Source organism: Carassius auratus, chromosome 2 (genome assembly GCF_003368295.1).
Source record: "Carassius auratus strain Wakin chromosome 2, ASM336829v1, whole genome shotgun sequence".
In the NCBI taxonomy this organism is placed as follows: domain Eukaryota; kingdom Metazoa; phylum Chordata; class Actinopteri; order Cypriniformes; family Cyprinidae; genus Carassius; species Carassius auratus.
The window spans coordinates 27,931,790-27,954,422 of NC_039244.1; the positions used below are offsets into that span (position 1 = coordinate 27,931,790).

General features: G+C 38.2%; 1 protein-coding gene across 2 annotated transcripts in view; it reads right to left on the reverse strand.

Annotated features, from left to right (window-relative positions):
• Positions 1-22,633, reverse strand: part of LOC113039154 (adenylate kinase isoenzyme 5) — a 92,503-nt gene that overhangs the window by 24,566 nt on the left and 45,304 nt on the right. For both annotated transcript variants that reach the window (XM_026197062.1, XM_026197056.1), the window contains exons 7-8: positions 7,579-7,669; positions 181-257 (exon numbers count right to left, since the gene is read on the reverse strand). In XM_026197062.1, coding sequence (XP_026052847.1) covers positions 181-257; positions 7,579-7,669 — 168 coding nt within the window. The remainder of the gene's footprint in view (positions 1-180; positions 258-7,578; positions 7,670-22,633) is intronic.

Sequence of the window (22,633 nt, forward strand, 5' to 3'; positions counted from 1 at the left end):
CACGTTAAATTAAATGTTGAAAGATAGTCTTGGAGTTCTTCTAAAAGAAAAATTGTGTACACCAATGTGCAGCAAGCAAACAACAGTCACAAAATTTTAAGTGAAGCCAACAAAGAAAAGCAAAGAAAGAAGTGCTCAACCAAAGGCCAGGTGTGGATTTAGAAAAAAACATTTTCATACCTGTTCCTCAAATTTAGTGGGAACATCTGCCAGGCTGCTGCTGTCTGTTAGCAGACTGAGGTCGAGCTCACTGGGTCCTACAGAGAAAAGCAAAAGATATAATCAAGCTGTAAGAAAAGACGTTAAAAAAAAGAGAAGCATGATGTCTGTGATTCAAAGATACAGCAATTACAGCAAAGCCTTGTGTGAAAATAAAGACACTCTTGGTCGTCCAAACTACTGTCCATCATTGAAACGAGGTGCTGCTGTACACTGACTTCTGCAATGTTCTGCACCAGTAATTGGACAAGGAACTCTGGAGTCCTTTCAGTAGCGTAGGCAACAATCACAAGGTTTCTGTGTCACAAAGGTTTCCCATGTGTTCATGAGTCATTTATCCGTAGCACAAGTACATGTTTCCTAAGAAAGGGAATAGATATTGAAACTGCTATTGAACGTGCTGCTGTCGACACAGTTGTTTAGATGTTTTTAAAGTGGAGTCATACTTGCAATGATTCATTAAACTGGAAGCCCTTTTTGTGGCCATACTTAGTACAGAGAAGACTAAAATCACACTGAAATACATGTAGCTTTACATCACAGTGTTTGGACACACAAAATGTACTGTAAAATTGTTTTTTGAAGTTGTAAATGAAATTGCTAATTCAGTTTCAGTACAACATTCTATGCTGTTCTCATATGTTGTTACTAGAAATTTGTTACTTGGAAATATAGCCAGTAATATATTTAGAAAAATTGAAATATCTTAAATACAACTTGAAAAGATGCTTCAATTGATAGTGATAACATTTACATCACAAAAATTTGATTACTTATTCAAGAGCACATTTACATCACAAAATTTTTATTACTTATTCAAGAGCATAGGATAAATTATTGGGAAGATTAAAAACAGAAATAGAATTATTCCCGTTGGCTTCATTTCTTTTTTTGTTTTTTGTTCTAAAACTGATAAAACTGAAGTGTTATAATGAGTAATAATGAGTTTTTTTCTTTTTATTCAAATCTATAGACATTTGTCCATTTTTAAATAGCATAAAAGATCTGGATAATAATATTTATGATATTTTGCTGAAAAAATAGCAGCTGTCCAGAGGAAAATAGGTCTCAACTGCAAGAAATATTTCATAGAAATCCTGCCAGATCATTGATTTTTTTGACATGAAGACTTGAGGTCTGACCTCAGTCGTGTGGTAAAAAAGTTTCCCATGAAAGCATCTGTTCAGCTCTGCATTGCAATACCACAGGCTGGAAGAGGCTGATGTCTTTTGACACCAGTCGTCTCTATAATAGACACTACGCTGTAGCATCCCCTGACACCTCCAGTCCTAAACCAAAAGTGACAGCATCTTCTTTTACAGAAAGAACAGGCTTTTCAGCTTATCCTTTTTCATACTGTTTTTCCTTCCATGAAGTCATCTGAATGAATCTTTTGGGAAGAGCAGCTGTCTGACAAACTGTTGCTCGTACCATGAAGGAGATGTGGTGGGATTATGTATTAAGGAAGAGGCTTTGCACCTGAGACCACAGGAAGTAATGGAACATTTCTTGCCCCAGTAGGATTGTGAGTCACAGAAATCTATTTGTTGATGCAGACGTGGCATTATTGGAGGAGCATTTGAGGGAGCGTGCGAGTGGGCGGCAGGGTCATTCCTATGATGCAGTACCTTTTGAACTCTGCCACTGCTAATAAATGAACATGCCTGAAGTATTTCTATAAAAGGGCAACAGACTTACAGAAATATGCTCTGGTCCTTCTCAGCCACCGTTATGGCAATATTGAAACTTGATGATAAGAAAAACATCTCAGTGAGGAACTGGGAGTTAGTTTACATGATAGAACAAACTATAGATAACTAATGATTCGATAACATATTTTGCAAGAAATGCTGCTGATGTCATTTCCTGCATAATTATGTCACTACTGAACTGTTTGCTGTTGCTGTTGTTTAAAAGTCTATTACAAAGATTACAGAAAGGAAAATGATATATTGATGAAACATGAAAAAAAAAAAGATTATGATTCCTAGCTTTAACTTATTTTGGTCACACTTTATTTTAAGGTCCATTTCTCGCTATTAACAAACCATTAACTATTAACCATTAACCCAATTTGCTGCTTATTATTAGTAAGGTTTTTAAGTTTTTAAGTTTAGGTTTGGGATAGGATTAGGAATTTTGAATATGGTCATGCAGAATAAGGTTTATAAATACTAATAAACAACCAATATGTTAATAATAGGTATGCTAATAAGCAACTAGAGAATTGGACACTTTTTATTTCAGTTTTACATTAGTAATTTTAGTACTTCAACAAAATTATTTTCAATAAGTTAAGCAACATTTATTTATTTATTAGGTTTCAGGTCGGTTTTTCACATAAAATATTATATAAATATTTTCGACTAATAATAAGCCATGGGGAACATACTCTGATCAGTCTGCATGAAATGGATAATGACACTAGAATCCTTAGCAGCGGGGTTAACATGGCGTGAGATGGAGGTGTAATTAACCTCTGCTCAATTTGATCGGCAAACACCACAGACCCGGTCCACAAAGAAAATGGCTAAAGCTTGACCGAGCCTCATCAGCCTTTGATGCAATAAAATTAGAAGTTGCCCTGGTTTCCTACTGAATCCCACAAGCACGGTGGCATATAATTAATAACACAGCCACTGTAATTATGCACTGTCTGTGTAATGTGGTAAATGTATGGCAAATTGTTGCCTTCACCAAAATGGACAGTATCCATGAAGATGATCTTTTTTTAGGGACTTAGATGAGTAAACATTTTTGGACATATGCTACTGTTCAATAGTTCGTTTAAAAGTGATAGTAAATAAAAATATTATTTAATTATTATTATTCATATTTTTATTTTTGCTTTAAAAAATGTAAGCACATGGATAATAATAAAAAAAAGGTTACTTGAGCACCAAATTAGCATATTAGGTTACATCCACATTAATCCAGATGAATTTGGAAATGCATATTTCCCTGCTTTTAGGATTCCATCCACATTGAGATGGAATGATGGCTGGTTTTGTCCAGTGAAAACTGAGCCTTTTGAAGCTTTCCAAGTGGATACATTTTAAAACAACATTTTCATGTAGTGTGTGCTGTGAAAATGAAGGGAATTCAGAAATGATGATGATGGAGGTACTCAACAATGTTTAATTATGTGACATAAATTTTACCATATACTGTATCTATGGCTGTACCAACATTGTTGTTCTTGCTATTCACTTTAATGATGTTACTAAAGATACCTTTTACTTTGTACAATTATCTGTCAGGATTCTGGATTGTCTGTGTCGTGATTTGCCTGTTTCTGTTACTGTTTGTCCTTATTTGGTCCTGTTTCATGTCTGATTCTATGTTTTCCCAATTATCCTTTGTATTTAAAGGGCCGGTCACACTAGACTTTGAACGTGTGAGAACGTTCCACTGACACTGTGAACCATGCAGCTTCTTTTTTTATTTTATTTTATAATCTTTTAAAGATGTATTATGTAAAATAGGATGCGGCACTACGGCTCAAATTAGCAGTTCCTAAATTTATGAATTTCTGTACAGAGAAATTCACAAAACTTGAGCTTTGGAAAGCATCGAAATACGGAATTTTTCACATGAGCTTGCGTTTCCGGTCTGACGTATTTGTATGAGTACGAATGGAAATCAATGGAATGAAAGGTGCAGTGTGACCGCCCCTTCAGTCTCTGCTTTTGAGTGTAGTGTATGTCGGGTCCACTTGTTTCTATGTGTGTTTGCTCAGCTCTTATTGTGGATTATCCCGTGTTTTCTTCATTAAAGACTGTGAATGATACTCTGTTTCTCAAATGTTCTTCCTGCAGCAGCATAACATGACTTCATCATATTTTAATCCTGCTAAGATGGCAATATTTATTTGCAGTTGCTGTACTGTGGCAAAAGATGATGACAGTTGCATTTTAGATCAAAGACAGAATGGTGATTTACAGTGGGCACTGGACATACCAGTGAGTGGTGGGATATTTGTTAAAAAAATGATTGTGCCAGAAGAATAGTGTGAGAACTTGTGGATGGCAATAGTCAGAGATGGTTTTGAAATGAAAACACTGTTTTAAATATATCTGAATTAATATGAATGTAGCCTTAGAATGAAGAATCATGTCAGACTGGAGTAATGGCTCCAGGAAATTCAGCTTTCACATCATAGGAATGAATTATCACATCATAGGAATAAAAAGTGTTCTTTTGTAATAAATTGTAATATAAAAAAATACTGTTTTAACTGCATTTTTTGATCAAATAAATGCAGTCTTGATTTACATTCAAAAACATTAAAAAAATCTTGTTTACATTACAGTCCAAAATTGCGTACTTTTTTAAAGATAGTAATTAATTTGAAAGGGCCATAATTTAACGATCTAAGCGCATGGTCTAAAGTGCATTGCACAAGTGCACTTAAGGTGTGTCCAAATCCACTTTTGCTACTTTAACAATGGGGAAAACGTCGGCGCACTGGGCGCATGGTCCTAAATATTCTCTTAATGAGTCATAGGTGTGTTTTGGGCATAATGTGCAATAAACCAATTAGAGTCTCATCTCCCATTTCCTTTTAAAGTCAAGTTGCACTCGCGCCATGGCAGATTCACTATTTTTGCAAGAGCAAAGACTGAAAGCTATTCCAGAGAGTAAAGGTTCTGCTCATGCACAAGGTTAAAGCACATGAGCAGACCATCTACAGAAGGGGTCACCAAACTCGGTCCTGGAGGGCCGGTGTCCTGCAGAGTTTAGCTGCAACCCTAATCAAACACACCTGAACCAGCTAATCAAGGTCTTATTAGCTATACTTGAAACTTCCAGGGAAGTGTGTTGAGGTAAGTTGGAGCTAAACTCTGCAGGAAACTGGCCCTCCAGGACCGAGTTTGGTGACCCCTGATCTACAGGGCACAATAATAGTCTATTACACTTTAATCCTTTCAGTTTTAATATTTGGCATGTTTGTTCACTGCTGCGAATCCCTGTGTGTGTAATAAGCATAGTCTGCGCACATTGTTCTCCCACCTATAGGCACACATTACTAACATGTAATTTGTGCAAAAGCAATGGAAAATCATCCACAATTTCACCCATATAGACTGCTGTTGTGCTCACTGTATGAAGAGTTTTGAAAAAATTGGCATATGTATTGACACATAGGTCCTAAAAAAAAAAAAAAAAAAAAAAAAAAAGTAAATTGACAGTTCTAACTGTTCAGTCTCAAATCTGAAACCACATAAAGCTCCTTAAAATGCTCTCCAATTTGACATTTTCTTACAATATCAATGCAAATATATAAATAAATCAGCAACAAACAAATAATAATAATAATAACAGTAATTTATAATAATAATAATAATAATAATAATAATAATAATAAATTACTGTATCTGTAAGTGTGACCTTTAGGTCCAATTTAATAATCATTTATAATTTGTATTTACAATTTGTTAATAAATTAGTGTTATAATTTCTTCATTCTTTTCTATGTCATTCAAAGTGTACTGTTAAAAATTGCTTTTACAAAATTGTTTAATTTAATGATAAAATCATACAAATATTTGTTTTGGTTATGCATAAATGTGTTTTATATGTTATTACTGTATGAATTCAAATGGACTGTGTTATCTAAGCTACAGCAGATAATGTACATAATATAGATACATAATGTATAATATCAACTGCTCTCAGTGTAAGACAAGCAGAGCCCTGACACTCACATGAATAAATCAGCAAGTGCAAGTGAAGGACAAAAGCGAAAAAAACACTCACAAACTCCATTCAGGCCAATTCATTCAAACTCTCCCTATACTTTGGGTGATCTCAGCCACACCAGGCAGCACCAGGGAAAGCTCCACCTGAATGTAGCACTTTGCCACTTCCTCAAGGTTACAGATCCCGGAGAGACTGACATCAGCATTAATGCCTGCACTATTACACAGACCTTTCCCATCCCCTGACCTCCTTATTCATCCTCTAATCCCTCGCTCTGCAGCGCATCCAGCGCTTGTAAAGAATCATCAGGGGAAACCGACACATACATGATGCAACACATGGAGACCAACGGATGTCTACTTTGAGCTCATATGTGAAACTTTTTTGCAGTATGAAGATCAAATTCCCACTGGATGCAGGGGCGGACTGGCCATCTGGAGCACTGGGACTTTTCCCGGTGGGCTGCTGGCCAATATGGGCTGGAACAAATGATCAACTAAGATCCGTTTCACCCCTTTCAAGCGAATTAACAACGCGAATCAAGTTAAAAATTTTTACATAACTATTCAAGATAGCCTGTCGGACAGGGCGGGATTTATTTTGGAGCCCGACTGGAAAACACAATAGCCCCAGGATGTCCGGCTGGCCATTTTGCAAGCCCTGCACCTCGGATCTATCCAGTTTGTGAACAATTCAACAAAATAAATGATTATTTTGAAAGATTGAAACAGATTCAAAAGAATCTGTTCACGAATTGGATCATGAACTTGTATTACCGGGTCAAAGATAATGTATTATTGAACATCTCGAATGAATAAAGACTTCGAGTTCATCTGTAAAGCACATAAAGCTATCGTTTGAGTTTATAAACTTCTATTCCATGCATGATTCGTATGGATTTGTCAACTGAATGCAAAGTGGGAGTTCTAGGAGAATGTTTGTGATGGTGAGCATGTATCATGAACGTTGGAGTCGCTAAATGAACAGCTGCTGCACCCAGGTTTTTTTTTTTTTTAACAGGGGATCAGTTGCCCTATTGGTTAAAATTCCCCAACTGCATACTTAAATATTAAATTAATAAAGTACATCCAAATAGGGGTGAATGCATTATGATGTGGTGGGCTGCTGTGGGCCAGAAAGTCCAGGGCCACTTTTTGGTCCCAGTCCGCCCCTGACTGGATGCTTTGGTGTCGTTAAGTGGCATGAGTATAAACACAATAAACACACATTTCTTTCCTGTTTTGACAGGTTTCCTAATGAAACAGAAAGCTGGTGCTGGACATTTTGGTTTAAATTGTTATTTCAAAGATGGTTCCTCTCAAATACAATATTTCAAATATTTCAAAGTACTTGAGTACTGGCTAATGCTTTTCCTAGTATTATAAATTTCCTGGCAAAGGCTAAAGAATATTCTAGTGAACATTTGATTTAACAAAATGATGTATAAAATTGAAGAAAATAAAAAAAAGATCTTGTCCACTTTTAGGAGTAGGCTATCAAATACTGTAGATGGCTTAAAATATAACAAAATGTTTCAAAGATTAACTAAGTTTCATTTTGCTTTCATAAGATCTTGAATTTGAACAAGAGGTAAAATCAATGTTGATTTTATGATGGACCTTATAAAGTAATGAAGTAGTAACTCCACATCTTTACCTGCCACAGGTTCTTTGGTGGGGTACAGTTTGTTGTCGACTGTCGTGCTGATGTCATAGAAGACTTCCTCTTCATCTCGATCTGCATCAAGCTGTATAAACAAGAGAGCATTTGTGTCAGGCATTGAGGGTACACACACACACACACACACACAAAAATCTAGGTTTGGCCCTAGATACATTTTACTATATCAAATATTGTTCCGTTTCGATGTATTTTACATTTAAATTCATTTTAAAATTTAAATTCATATTAAACAAATTTTAATAATAATAAAGATGCTTCAATATATATTATGTTCAGTGTCCTGTCAGGACATCTGTGCATGAGTGTCCTTTGCCATGTTCCCCTGAATATTTAAAGGGGCCATATGATGTGATTCAAATTTTTCCTTTCTCTTTGGAGTGTTATTAGCTATTGGTGCATAAAGAAGATCTGTAAAGTTGCAAGGCCAAAAGTCTTAAATCCAAGGGGATATTCTCTATCAAAGTTAAGACTCTGCCATGCACCCATAAAAGAGGGCTTGTTTTTAACATGCCCCCACATCTACGTCACAATGTGTAAATATTTGCTTAATGCCACCTAAATGTTCACGCAAAGAAAGAAGGCTTGGTTTCAGTAACTGCAGTTAGTGTTGAAGCAGCCATGTCAGGGAGATGCTTTGTGTATCTAGACGAAAGCAAAAGCACTTTATTTGACCTTCCGAAAGTAGATGCATTTAGGAATCTTTAAGATTACTTACAGCAGAACAGCAACGCATTTTATGGACGACCGTTTCTTGAACCTAGGAGAAGAGGTAATTCTGACTTTGCTATGACAATCTGATGCTTCTGAATCAGCTACTGTGAATATGTTTTGTTATTAGTTTATGTATTTGCTATTGACTGTTCAAATGCGGAATTTTGCGCACCGTGTGTGTGTGTGTGTGTGTTAAAGAGAAAAAGAAAGAGAGAAAGAAAGAGAGAGACAGTCACATCACAGTGAAGTCAGCTGTCAAACACATATGAGCTTCATCACTGTGACTGTCACGCCACTCTGTTTCCCTTTTGGGTTTGAACTGATGGAAAGACTAAGGACATTATTAACTGTCTTTACATTTATTTTGAAAGATGAAGTTCTCGATTATGAAAAGGCGCGTTACAGGGAATTTGTAGAAAACGACGCATTTGAGAAAGGCCAGGCATAGAGGATCTACAATAATGTACGATATTTGAAAAATAATGTGTTTAATACACAAAATAATTATTTTTGAAAAAGCATCATATGACCCCTTTAATCAAGGAATGGGGGTTTATGAGGACAGTTGGTAAAGAATAAGAGTTGCAGTTGTTTTCATGTCTGATTAGTGTTATCTATGCTGTTATTGTTCCTTCTAACTAAACATTGCTCATACTCAATATTTCACCCTTACTGAACAATCGGGAATGGAATTCAATAAAGGATGTCCATCCTATTAAAAAAACATAAATATTAAACATGGAAGAAATCTGGTTAAAGATTGGTTGAAGGCTGCAATTGAAAACGTTCATCTAATACATCTAAAACATATATAAATAAACACATTTTATGCAACCACTTATCATCGTTATAAAATATATATTTGTAAAATACAGATATTCAGAATGAAATCAAAACAATACATTTTGGTTTAGTATAATATTTTCTGTAAATATTTTACATAACACAGTCATGTAAGCAAGATTACAGACAACAGGAGCAAATCAATTTAAGTCTTGGGCAAAAAGTGATTTGTTTGGAACCATGATGTGATTCATCAATGAAAGCAGGCTTCATCAGAGTCTCATTATTCCTGTACTATTCACTTCTTCCACATTGCAAAAGGATAGGAACAGAATGTGTTCCTATACACCTAAGTTCTAATGCTTAGTACTAAAATGCAAAGAACCAAAACACATTTAAAAGACACTTCACAGGAACCTTGCCTAAGTACTGCACTGTTACTTGAGAAATGGGGAGGCAAAGCAACAACCCCCTCCAACCTGTCTGAATGTTTCCATGACAACAGACTATAATGGGCCACAGCGTAGCATGTAGTGTGTGGGAGTGTCCCTCGAGCTTCAGAAGACTGTGTACCTGTCATATTATCATTAGACACATAGAAAGATGTTGATTATTGGAAATTAAGAAATTAGAAATTACATTTTTTTTCTTTATTTTCTGACTCAAAGACTGCAAGCCAAAATGTATGTCTAGCCAAAGCACATTTATTTTTATCTATCTCATTCTATTTTTAGATCTACAGTCTGAAATTTGGTACTTAAAGAAAACAAAATTGGTATTTTGCCATAGTACAAGTTAAGAAAACATGGTATGCCATGGTAAACATCAGAGCAAGCATTGCATTTTTTTCTTCATTCCTATGCATGCAGTAGAAATTGGATTAGAAAAATTTTACTCTAATTTTGCATTATGAAATCTAAAATTGGGTCACAACTTTATTCAGTCTGATCTGATTCCATTATTTTGGAATTATTATTATTTCCAAAAATATGCTTAAGATATAAATCTAACTAGAGGAAACACAGTCACGATAACGTCTTTGTTGCCGATGTAACCTTAGTTACATACTTCGAGTGTAATTAAACTAGCCAATGCACATCGGCATGCAATTATTACATCCAGCTGCCTCTGATCACAGAGTGAGCATAAAAAGGCAGCCTGTGCAATGCATACCAGGTTTTCGCTGAGGAGCTGAGCCGATGAATGTTGACATTTTTCTATGTGAAGTGAAGGCCTGGCATTGGACGTTATGGCCTACTTCTGGCTGGTGAGGGGATGAAGGAACTTGACAGGGCTTACAGTATGGAGACTCTGGTGCAGTTTTTAGCAAGTCAACACTAAACCATGGCCACTCAATGCCTCTTCCCATTTGAGGTGAGAACACAAGAGGATACTGGCTCCACACGAAGGCTATAGAATTTAGCGAACGTGTTGGGGGTTGCCCAGCCCAACCCTGGGCACAAATCGTCGAAAATGCATGCAGGTCCCCTACCCTCTTGATTGAAGCCAGTGCAAGCAGGAGTTTTCAATGCAAGAAACTTTAGCTCAACTGACTGCAAAGTCTCAAATGGGCCCTGCTGTAGTGTTTTAAGCACTAGAGACAGGTCCCAAGAGAGTATGGAGGGGGGCCATAGAGGATTTAATTTTCTTCCCCCCATAAGGAACCGGATGAACATGTCATGTTTATCTAAAGACTTTCCTTCCACTGGGTCATGTTAGTAGCAATCGCAGTGGCATAGACTTTAAGAGTGGAGAGAGACAGCCTTTGCTCCAAAGCTTTCTGCAAAAGGATTCTGCACGACCCTGATCTGGCATTTCTGGGGGTCTTCTCAACAAGAAGAACACCACTCAATGAACAGGTTTCCTTACAAGGCATAAGCATGTCTCATAGAAATGCTCTTGCTCTCGTCAAAAGTGATGATGTCAACTAACTCTTAGGGGTAGATCACTAAGAAACTCTGCGTCCCGTCCAGGGACTGGAGATTATGTTTCCAGAGGTCTGGACGCAGGCGCCACAGGGTGCCATGTCTCTGAGTGAAAAGATCCTTCCTCAGCGGAATCTGGCAGGGAGGGGCTGTCGCGAGGAGCACTAGTCCAGGAACCAGGTCCGAGTGGGCCAATGCGGCCCCACAAGCAGAACCTGCTCCTCGTCCTCCCTGACTTTGCACTGTGTCCATGCCAGAAGGCTTACTAGGGGAAACTCATACTTGCGCAGACCCCATGGCCAGCTGTGTGCCATTGTGTCCATGCTGAGTGTTCCCTCTGTCAGGGAGTAGGACAACTGGCAATAAGAGGTTTCTGGTGAAGCAAACAGGTCTACCTGAGAGGCTACAAAAGGTTTCCAAATCAGCTGGACTGCCTGGGAATGGAGATGCCACTCTCCCGGTAACGTAGCTCGAGACAGCTCATCTGCTGTATGGTTGAGCAGGCCCTGAATGTGAATGGCACAAAGTGACCTCACAACCTTTCGACTCCAAAAGAGGAGGTGCAGGCGAGTTGTGACATGGGACTGGTGTGCAAACCACCTTGTTCTGACCAGCAAGTGATTGCCTCGTAATCACTCTTTAAGACAGTTCAAGGCAAGGTGTACTGCTAACAACTCTAGGCAATTGATATGCCAGTGAAGGTTTGGTGAGAGGCTGGTGTAACTTGGACCTGGTGAGTGCTGTGCTGCCATGCCTACCTCGGGATTCGGCCATGAAGCCAGTGCTTAAGCGGTCTCATATGCAATACCCATAGCGGTGTAACTGCCGCTGCAGCTGCCATAAGCCCCAGGAACCTCTGAAATAGTTACAGTGGGAACGCTGTCCTGCCCTTGAATGAATTCAAGCAGCTCAGTGTCGGCACATGGTCCTCTGTGAGGTGTGCTGTTTGCACAACCGAATCCAACTCCATACCGAGAAAAGAGATCCTCTGTGTCGGGGACAGTTTGCTCTTTTCCCAGTTGACCCGAAGACCCAACAGGCTAAGCTGCTGGAGCACATGGTCCCTACACTTCCATAACTGATCTTGAGACTGTGCTAGTAGAAGCACATATCGTCGAGATAGTTGAGGATGTGAACACCCTACTCTCTAAACAAGAGGCCCCTCCAAGACTTTCATGAAGATATGGGGAGAAAGGGACAGCTTGAAGGGTGGGACCTTATACTGGTATACATGTCCTTCAAAAGCAAACCGCATAAATTATCTGTGCCGTGGAAGGATCAACACATAAAAGTAAGCTTCCTTCAAACTGATCACTGGAAACCAATCTCAGGGATGGATGCACCCGAAGATGCATTTCTGCATCAACATCTTGAATGGTAACCAGTGAAGGGCCCAGTTCAAGTAACACAGGTCCAAGATTGGTCGTAACCCACCACCTTTCTTGGGTTCAATGAAGCAAGGGCTGTCAAACACCATCGTCATATCGACTGGAGGGACCAGCTTTATCACATCCTTACAAAGAACTGTGATCTCTGCAAGCAAGACAGGAACATTGACCGTCTTCACTGTTATGAAGTGGATGCCACTGACAGTCCGCAGAACCCAGCAAGATGGGATGGGTAGCACTAGCCAGGCACCCAGACACAGTGCAAGTAGGACCAATGGAACCACCGCCGTACCCGCAGTGGGCAGCAAGGTGGAACACAGGGACCCAACTTGTGAGCAGACCGAAGAGGGGTCTGAGTGTGCACCGGGTTCCACAGGTTGGCAGAGTGTGTGTGAGTAGGGCCATCCGCGACTCTCCATGCTCTCCTGGGACCCAGAGATAGAGAAAACTGTTCTTTTGTCGAGATTTTGGAGGGGTAAAACAAAACAAAATATTCTCCACCTGGCCCTCCTCCGGGGGAGGGAGTTTTACATCTCCCAAAGAGCAGATCCCTTCATCTCTGGGTCGCCTGTCTCAGGGACGCTTGCCACCAGGTTTGATGGGGACCTGGACAATCGGGTTGGCCTGCCAATGCCCTGCTCCAAGGCACTGCTTGGCTAAAGGCTGCTGCAAATGTGGTGCGGAAGCAGGCTGGGGCGCTATGGCAGGCAGGCATATATATATTTATCTTCAAGAACTGTTCTCATCCAGAGTGAGGAAAAGGGCTAGCAAAATCACTCTGGACCCCTCAAATCAGCACACTCCCTCTTTGAACTGTTGCCATCTGGTTGACACTACAAAGCTCTGATCACCAGAACGGCCAGACACAGGAACCCACAGGCAATCCATTTCATGAACACTTGACAATAACACACTATTTATACACTTATACACTTGTTTATCTAACACACATACTTACCCATTAAATTTGCACATAATATACCTGTATATACAAAATTGTTTTTTGTAATATACCTGAAAATACAATTGTCAATATACATATTATTTATTTTTATTAGCATTTTATTATCTGTCTTTTTGCTATGTCGCTTTCATTCTGTTGCTCTGTGGAAGCTTCTGTCATGAAAACAAATTCCTCGTATGTGAAAACATAACTGGCAATAATGCTCATTCTAATTCTGATTCTCTCTCTCTCTCTCTCTCTCTATATATATATATATATATATACACACACACACATATACATGTATGAAGGGCTCCAGACTGTGACTGTGACATTTTGAAACCATTTTTTCTGCCGGTGGAACTATTTTTTGTGAGCGGTCACACTAGTGCAATCCCCGCACTGCCCAACTCATTTGCGTTGCCATTTCTGTTGCATTTGGGAAACATCAAACAGCAAACAAAACTAAAGTGAAACTAAACCGTGCTAATTTTCAAGGGGAATCAAAATTGATTCCTCAACACTGTTACTGCACAGATGCAACATTGCTGTGAGATCCAGTGAGAAGCGTTTGAATTCGCCACACAATTAAAAGTTTAATGCAAGATCTAGTGACAATCATTCAAACTCTGCACAGAAATATCTTTTATAAACAGCGCTGGCATACAGTACATCAGGAAACCAGAAATGTTAATGCTAACTGTAACCATGGTGTTGTGGTATAAATAGTCGATTGCATTACATAATTCATTTCAGGGTTTGTACTTTCCTTTTGAGAGAGAAATTCAAGCACTTTTCAATGACTTTCAAGCATTTCACACAACTATTTCCCATACTTTAAACCTCTAAAATGATCCAGTTTTAATTTGATTTTTAATGGGTTGAACAAAATATACGTTATGGTAAACAAACACTTATGCAAAATAAAAATAAAAAATACATCAAATAACAATTACAACCAGTAGACAGCACCAGAGGAGCACTTATTGGTTTATTAGTTATTCATTTCTACTTTTTCTATATATTTAGAAATAAAATCACTATTATAAAATATAAACTCATCAAGAAATCATATTTTGTCAGAATTTTACAGTTTTGTATGCATCTTAACTCAAGCTTAGCGCTTTACTGTCAAATCTGTATAAACAACAAAGAAAAGAAAAATAAACATGAAATATTCACCACCCCAAATGGGGTGCTCCACCATTAATCTTGCATACACTCAAGCCTCAACATAAGTATATCAAAATAGTTAGTAAATTAACTTTTACTAAAATTAACCACTCTGAAATGACCACAGCTTTCGTTCAGAGGTCATTTCAGAGAGGGGTTAAAAGGCTCTGACTTTAAAGAAATGACATCAAACCCCATGTGGCGACACCAAAGAGACTCGCCGCCAAAGCATTATAGATAGCTAATTAAATGGGTCTATTTTTTTTGCTATGAAGGGATGAACTTCAATCAAAGATCCACAATAAATCAATACTCTCTCGCTTTCAGTTACACTTAAAAAGGTTAACGCAGAGCCTGTCATCAAAGCGTTCTGCTGGAATTGCTCATATATGAGATCCAGGGCACAGGAAACAAACAATATTGTTGCAGTTTGATTCTAAATTTGTGTGTTTGTGTGTGATACTTATTTTTATCTCTTATGCATGTACGTCAGGTCTGTGTAATTACTGACCTCAAATGACATCAATCAAAATTTGTTGCTGTACAAAGGCCAGATGCTGAGCTAGATACTGAGTACATTTCCGTTCACTGGGGTTTATTTGTCAGGTCCAGTTATTGATTTTTGGCAGAATGGAAAGGAAACTGGCTATAAATGATTTTGAAAATGTTTGCATGAATCATTTGAGACACTTAATGAGAAACTTCATTTTAGGTCTTGTAAACATCTCATTTACATTTAATGTAACTGACATGATCAATGTCATAGTCTACTCCGAATGTCACTATTATAATTAATACTTTTATTCAGCAATGACACATTTAATCGATAAAAGTGACAGTTAAATATGTTTATAATGTCACATTTATTTATTTAGATATCAAATGGTTTAATTTCTATTCATACTAAAATAAAAATAAAAAACTGTTATTTTAAATTGTAACAATATTCCACAATATTAGTTTATTCACAATAATAGTGTATATATTTTTAACCAAATAATTTATCAGCATTTGCACCCCCCCCCACCCTGCACCTTTAAGACATTTATATAAACGTCTTAATCACATGTAAAATGTAAAATAAACATCAGTCTGTCTTTCCTTATGTTGGAATAGTAGAATATATATTTTTCCCTGCTCATTGCCTTACTGTAACTGGATCAACCAAGTTGCTGATATGAAAACAGACATTTTTGCAAATGCAAGTGTTCAATGCATTCAGGTCTCTGACATTTGAAATCAAAGGATTTTGTTGTACTTACATACTAAGTCATAATTATATGAAAAGTAAAAAAAAAGGCTACGATTACGACACTTCAAACATTTTTATATTTGAAATAGGAAATAAGCTTCAATAGATAAGCACTTGAAACTGGGCAGAGACATTCTGATTATTAATTATATAAAGCAAAAAGGTGTTAATAAATGTTTTATGAAAGTATGAATGCCAGGCCAGTTGCAAATGTTTAATTGTTGATATCCTACAAAGGTTGAAACACTTGAACACTTCACCTCCCCCTTGATCTGACCGAAGGCTACAGACTGATGTATCATGTTTTTGTGAAGCTAACATCTTCCTGTCACAGGGTAATGAGATAGTTAACAGCACTAATAATAACATACTGTATTCATCGCAGAGGCTACTTTCTTCCCCCTTCAAACAGCCTAATGAAGGTCGCTTCACCATAGCAACAAGTGGAAGAAATCACTGAAGACACAAAAGGATCCCAAACATAATTTCCCGAGTCATTCTTCACATTGCTGTCATTTCACAAACCTTTAAAATGAACGTCACTGAGGGTTACCCACAGCCAGAACTTACTTTAAACTCCAACAAACAAGTAATTACAAGCTTTCCAGTAGAAATTTCTCCACATGACATTTGTACCTGCAACATCCCTCCCAAGGAGCTTGTCAAAAAAAAATTAGGGATTCGAATTTCCAGCCAACTTAACAGATTGGGCTCAGTCAGGTTAACATTGTGTCATACTCTGCCACATACACATCCACTATCAGCACCTATGGTGCCCTGCTGTTCAGCACAAAACGCAACATGCTAAACTGCTTCGGAGACAAATTTATGAAAGAAAGAAAGAAAGATAAATATTTATAGAGTTAATAAAGACTTGGAAACAGAATGCCACCCTATAGTGCCGATTAAATACTGACAAAGTGAGTCACAACAAATGATTTACAACTTTGCACCATAGTTTGTGTAAGGTTTGGAGTTCATAATTAAAAAAAAACTATTCTGATAAATTACGTTATTATACTTAAGTGTATCTGTAATAAATCAAGAATTGCTATTAATTACTAAATTCAAAAGTTATTAAAACTATACAAGTAAATTTTATGAGCATTTACATTTCCCTTTTTATTTATTTTTATAATAAAAATTGCATTTTATTTTTGTGAAATGGTTTAAACAAGTATCCATGTTTCATATTAAATAAATTATTGTGTTAATCTATTTACAGTACACAATATTTATTTAACATTCAGCAAACACATATCAGTTAGTCTATATTTTTTCTGCAAATGGTTAGTTTATCTTTGCTAACATGAAGTATAATATGATATAATATAATATAATTAGGGGTGTAACGGTTCACAAAATTCACGGTTTGGTTCAATACGATACACTGATGTCATGGTTCGGTTTGGTTTGGTACGTTTTAGATACAGCAAAATGTAAAAACATCTCAACTTTTCAGAATGCCGCAAGCGCACCGCGGGTCATGTGACAAGAACTAACCAATCAGCTTCATCCTTTCCCGTAACAACGTTGAAAACTCAGCCAAGATGAAGGAACAGCTGATCATAGTTGTATATGGATTGCAATTTTGAAATAAATTTAGTAGCACAGCTACTGCAAGCGATTTTTAGAGCTGCAAATCCATTTATTCTTTGCTGAAATTTCCGCGTCGAATGGAGAGAGCACGTCATTGTTGCTTAGCAAAGACAGACGCTTCATGAGCGCTTCTGCCCGAGCGCTTTGGAAAGGAGGAGAAAGCGGCGCGACTAGCGTTTTCCATGCGTTTTTAGGCGCGACATGTGAACGGCTCCTAAGGCGCTCGCTCACTCAGCACGTGCTGAAGGCTCGTTCCAAAATGTCTAATGCATTTAACAGACCAGAAATAGAAGATCCTCCAATAACCAACAGGTCTGGTGTTTGGGTGCACTTTGGATTCCCTGTAAGCTATAATGGTGTACCGGTGTCTAAATGCTGCAGGGATAGTTTTTTGCGTGTATGTTTCTCCTTTTTTTTCTTCTTTTCCCAGATACTGACACAATAAGGTGATGTCGGCGTAAATGAGATGACATGTTTCAAGTATTCCAGCTGGTGTTTTTTTTATTTTTTTTATTCCCGCTGGTGTACCCTATTGTCATGTAGCAGATGCGACAGACCGTTGTTTTTTTATCCACCACTCTCTTGCCATCACCATTATAGCTTAAAGGGAATCCAAAGTGCACCCAAACACCAGACCTGTTGGTTATTGGAGGATCTTCTATTTCTGGTCTGTTAAACGCATTGGCCATTTTGCAATGAGCCTTCAGCACGTACTGAGTGAGCGAGCGCCTGCTGAGTAGCCTAACATAAACATATAACTATAAGTTGGTGTTTTTTTCTTCTTCGGGAGTGTCAGGGGCGTTGCCTGTTACGTCGTTTGGGTTATTGGGCTACCTTGTTGAACGCATATCATTATATTTCTCTTTTTTTTTTCAAATAGAATTAATTAGTCCAACGAACCGTTCGGTATACATAATGCGTACCGCGTACCGAACCGAAAGCCTCGCACCGAACGGTTTAATACGAATACGCGTATCGTTACACCGCTAAATATAATATAATATAATATAATATAATATAATATAATATAATATAATATAATATAATACATTTATATTTTGTGCGCGGCAGCCGTCTGTGAGGGGCTGTCGCTCTATTTTCAGTTTTGTGGCTGACAGTGTTGTAGTCGAGTCACCAACTGTCGAGTCCAAGTCGAGTCTCGAGTCCCAGTGTTCGAGTCCGAGTCCAAGTCCGAGTCACCAAAGAAGAGTCCGAGTCGAGTCCAAGTCGAGTCACCATTACCAGAGTTCGAGTCCGAGTCGAGTCTCGAGTCCCTTATTGGATTTTTTTTTTGTTTAGTTTTTTGAGGAAACAATAGCAACCAACTGAGTTGGTAGGCATTGAAGTCCATTATATGAAGAAAACATCATTAAATGTTTTCCTTAAAAAAAATAATTTAAGAAAAAACGCCATAGATATCCTGGATGGCATTGGGAGGAGTAAACGATTAGGAAATTTTAAATTTTTGTGTGAACTAATCCTTTAACACTGTATTACAGAAATACACTCGGCGAAAAAAAGAAACGTGCATATTACAATGATTGTGTGTGTGCGTGTGTGTGTGAGAGAGAGAGAAAGAGAGAGCGCGTTTGTGTGTGAGTGATCACTCACACACAAACGCTCTCTCACGCTCATTGACGAGTGATTTAGCGTGAGTGCGTTTGTATGTGTTAAAGTGAATGTGTGTGTGTGTGTTACACTCATGTTCGTTATTTCCAATGTAGGCGCGCGGTATGCGCGCTCATAATGGAAGCATCCAGGGGCGTCCGCAACGCGCAACGAGTTAAAAACATCTCAACTTTTCAGAATGCCACAAGCGCACCGCGGGTCATGTGACAAGAACTAACCAATCAGCTTCATCCTTTCCCGCAAGTGCCCGAGCGCTTTGGAAAAAAAAGCAAAGTGAGTGACGTCAGTGAGTGTGTTGTCAAGCAAAGAGAGCGAGCGGTAGCAGTGTCTGATCCCGGCCGGTCTTGGGCACGAAACATTTTTTATAATATTTTTTGTCAAAAACAACGTGATGAATGCTCAAATCCGAGTCCGAGTCCAAGTACGAGTCATCAGTCCACGAGTCCAAGTCGAGTCACGAGTTCAGAGAATGGAGTCTCGAGTCGGACTCGAGTCCAAAGAATAGTGACTCGAGTCGGACTCGAGTCCGAGTCCAGGACTCGAGTACTCCATCACTGGTGGCTGATACATAATATCGTACAAGGTTAGTGTTCAGCGAATGTTCTCCAAAATGACGTAACAATGCGGAGAGACACAGAGGAGATGAATTGTTGAATAAAGTTGTTATTTTTGTTTTCTTTGCATACATAAAGTATTCTCGTCGCTTCATAACATTACGGTTGAACTACTGTTAGCAGATGGACTATTCTGACGATGTCTTTCATACTTTTCTTGACCTTGACAGTATAATTTACTGGGACAGTCAAAAGCCTCCCGTTTTTCATCCAAAATATCTTAAATTGTGTTCTGAAGATGAACAAAGCTTTTACGGGTTTGGAACGACATGGGGGTATGCGATTAATGACAAAACTTTCATTTTGGGGTGGAGTATCCCTTTAACTTCACAAGTGCAACACTTGTGCTTTAGAAACCCCATCCATGTGAAGCTGTATATGTGATGCTAATGCTCAAAATGATCAGTTTTCAAATCTTGTAGCAGCTTAAAGATGTTTTGAGGTCATAAAATAATATTGTGCAAAAAACTGTGCGAAAAATAGGCCTTCTTAATTGAAACTTTGTGTGAAAAGTAATAAAAGTTGTTGGGAGTTTTACTGTCTCTAGTGTTAATTTCTAATGGAAACTGCAAGTGATTCTTATGTATAGGTATGGTTTTTGAGTTTTGTAGAAACATAGTTAGAGGCACTGGGTATGAGCCTTTTTTTCATTGAGATTATTATTGGAGAAGTTTAACAATTGCAATTTCCATCCAAATATATTTCACTTTTTTAGAGGGGGTCTCAGAACCTACAGGTTAATGAGCTGGTGCCATAATCATAATCACACATTCTAATCAATGTGAAGAATCTCCAAAAGACAAACACAGACTTTCAACTTACTTTCGCTGTTCATGAAAATGTAGCCTGTCCTGAATCAAGGATTTTTTAGGACTGAAAACAGCTGACTAAGCTGACGAGGCAAGAAAGCATCCCAGATGGAACAATGTCATGCCTATTAACAGGACACTGAAATGATTAATAAATTAATGATTTCAACACAGACATTTTAAAAAATGTCATCTATTGTGTTCCACAGAAGATGCCAAACAGATTTGGAACAACATGCAGGAGAGTAAAATATGACAGAATATTAATTTTTTGGGTGAATTATCCCTTTTAAAGAAGAAGGTCCAATATTTTAGTCAGTTTTATCTTAAAAAAGTGACAGTAAAAGACTTAACAAGGCAAGGAAGATGAATATTTGGACAAACACTCTGAAAAGTGCTTTCACTTGTGCTGTATGTGGTTCTTGTTCAGATCAGTTTTATTAACTTGACTCAGGCTCTCAGTTTAGATGAAATAAATGTGGCTTTGTATAGCTACATCCTAGGGTAATTTTAGCTATACAAGTTTAGTTAGCAATTTCAGCCATAAAAAGTGCTTGCAGGAAGAAAGAAACCTAAAGCAGCAAACTAGCAAAGTTTAGAGTAGCACTGACAAGCTGAAGATATCCCTCTGACAGCCAGTGCACAAACTCTACTGCATGTGGCTGACATTAAGTAGATAAATGACACACTTCAATAATCTCAGGATAACTGAATATTTCCTATATATGACATTATGACTTTCCTAAATCTCTAAAAATGTTACATCACCAGTATTTGCAACATCCAGTGACAAGAGGATGGTTGCTAAACCAATTAATTGCAAACAAATTCAGTAGTCTTCCATACTCGTGGTGCCAGCAGAATGTGTCAGTTTCATGCATGCATTAGAATTTGGTTTAAATTTCCCATTTCTAATGAATGAGTCAGAAGTATCCCCACTGAAGCTAAGCAGGGCTGAGCCTGGTCAGTACCTGGATGGGAGACCACCTGAGAAAACTAGGTTGCTGCTGGAAGAGGTGCTAGTGAGGCCAGCAGGGGGTGCTCACCCTGTGGTCTGTGTGGGTCCTAGCGCCCCAGTGTAGTGATGGGGACACTATACTGTCAACAAGCACCGTCCTTCGGATGAGACGTTAAACCGAGGTCCTGACTCTCTGTGGTCATTAAAAATCCCAGGATGTCTTTCGAAAAGAGTAGAGGTGTGACCTCGGCATCCTGGCTCAATTCGCCCATTGGCCTCTGACCATCATGGCCTCCTAACAATCCCCATATCTGCTGATTGGCTTCATCACTCCGTCTCCTCTCCACCAGTAAGCTGGTGTGTGGTGGGCATTCTGGCGCAATATGGCTGCCGTCGCATCATCCAGGTGGATGCTGCACATTGGTGGTGCATGAGGAGATACCCCCTGACAATGTAAAGCGCTTTGAGTGTCTAGAAAAGCGCTATATAAATGTAACAAATTATTATTATTAATAATTATTATTAATAAGTATGTTTCTAAACCTGTTGCATATACAGGAAGCACCAAAGAAACTAAAAGAGGCCACATTATTTATATCAGTTTCACCTGGAACCCACAGGGACCCCGTCGCCATGGGAACTGTGGGGGTGACTGGGGAAAGATTTCACATCTTCGGCTTATCCAACCTGAAACACAGGCAGTTGTGTTTCATGAGATGCCAGCCTCAGCCCAGTATCACTGAAACGCAAACATATCTTCTCAGAAGAGAGCGTAACATGAATTCCCTTTGTGTGACACCAGCGGCAGTCAACCACGTCAGCTGATCGGCTTTCCCTTCCACACCGTACAACAGAGGAAACCTCACGCATCCCTTTCTTTCTGTTTTATGTTTTATTATATATTATTATTGTTGTTAAGGTTAATAGAATGAGATTTACTCTAAATAGTTCCCCTTTTTATAAGGAAACAAAAAAAAATAAAAAAAAATAATTCAAAGCTGTTATTTGTTGCAGATATCCAGTGGCCTTCACAATAATGGTATTTTATTTGACGGTGATGTTTCAGATATGCTGACCTTTAATGATAATGAAATTTTAACACAAAAGTGTTTTTTTTTTCATAAATGTCAGCTAAAATTATATTAATATTAGCTGTTATAAAGATGTTTACCTGCTATTTGCTGAAATCAAATTAAAATCAGAGGGTGACCATGCTTTTTTGGTGTCACTCTAAAATTCTGAAA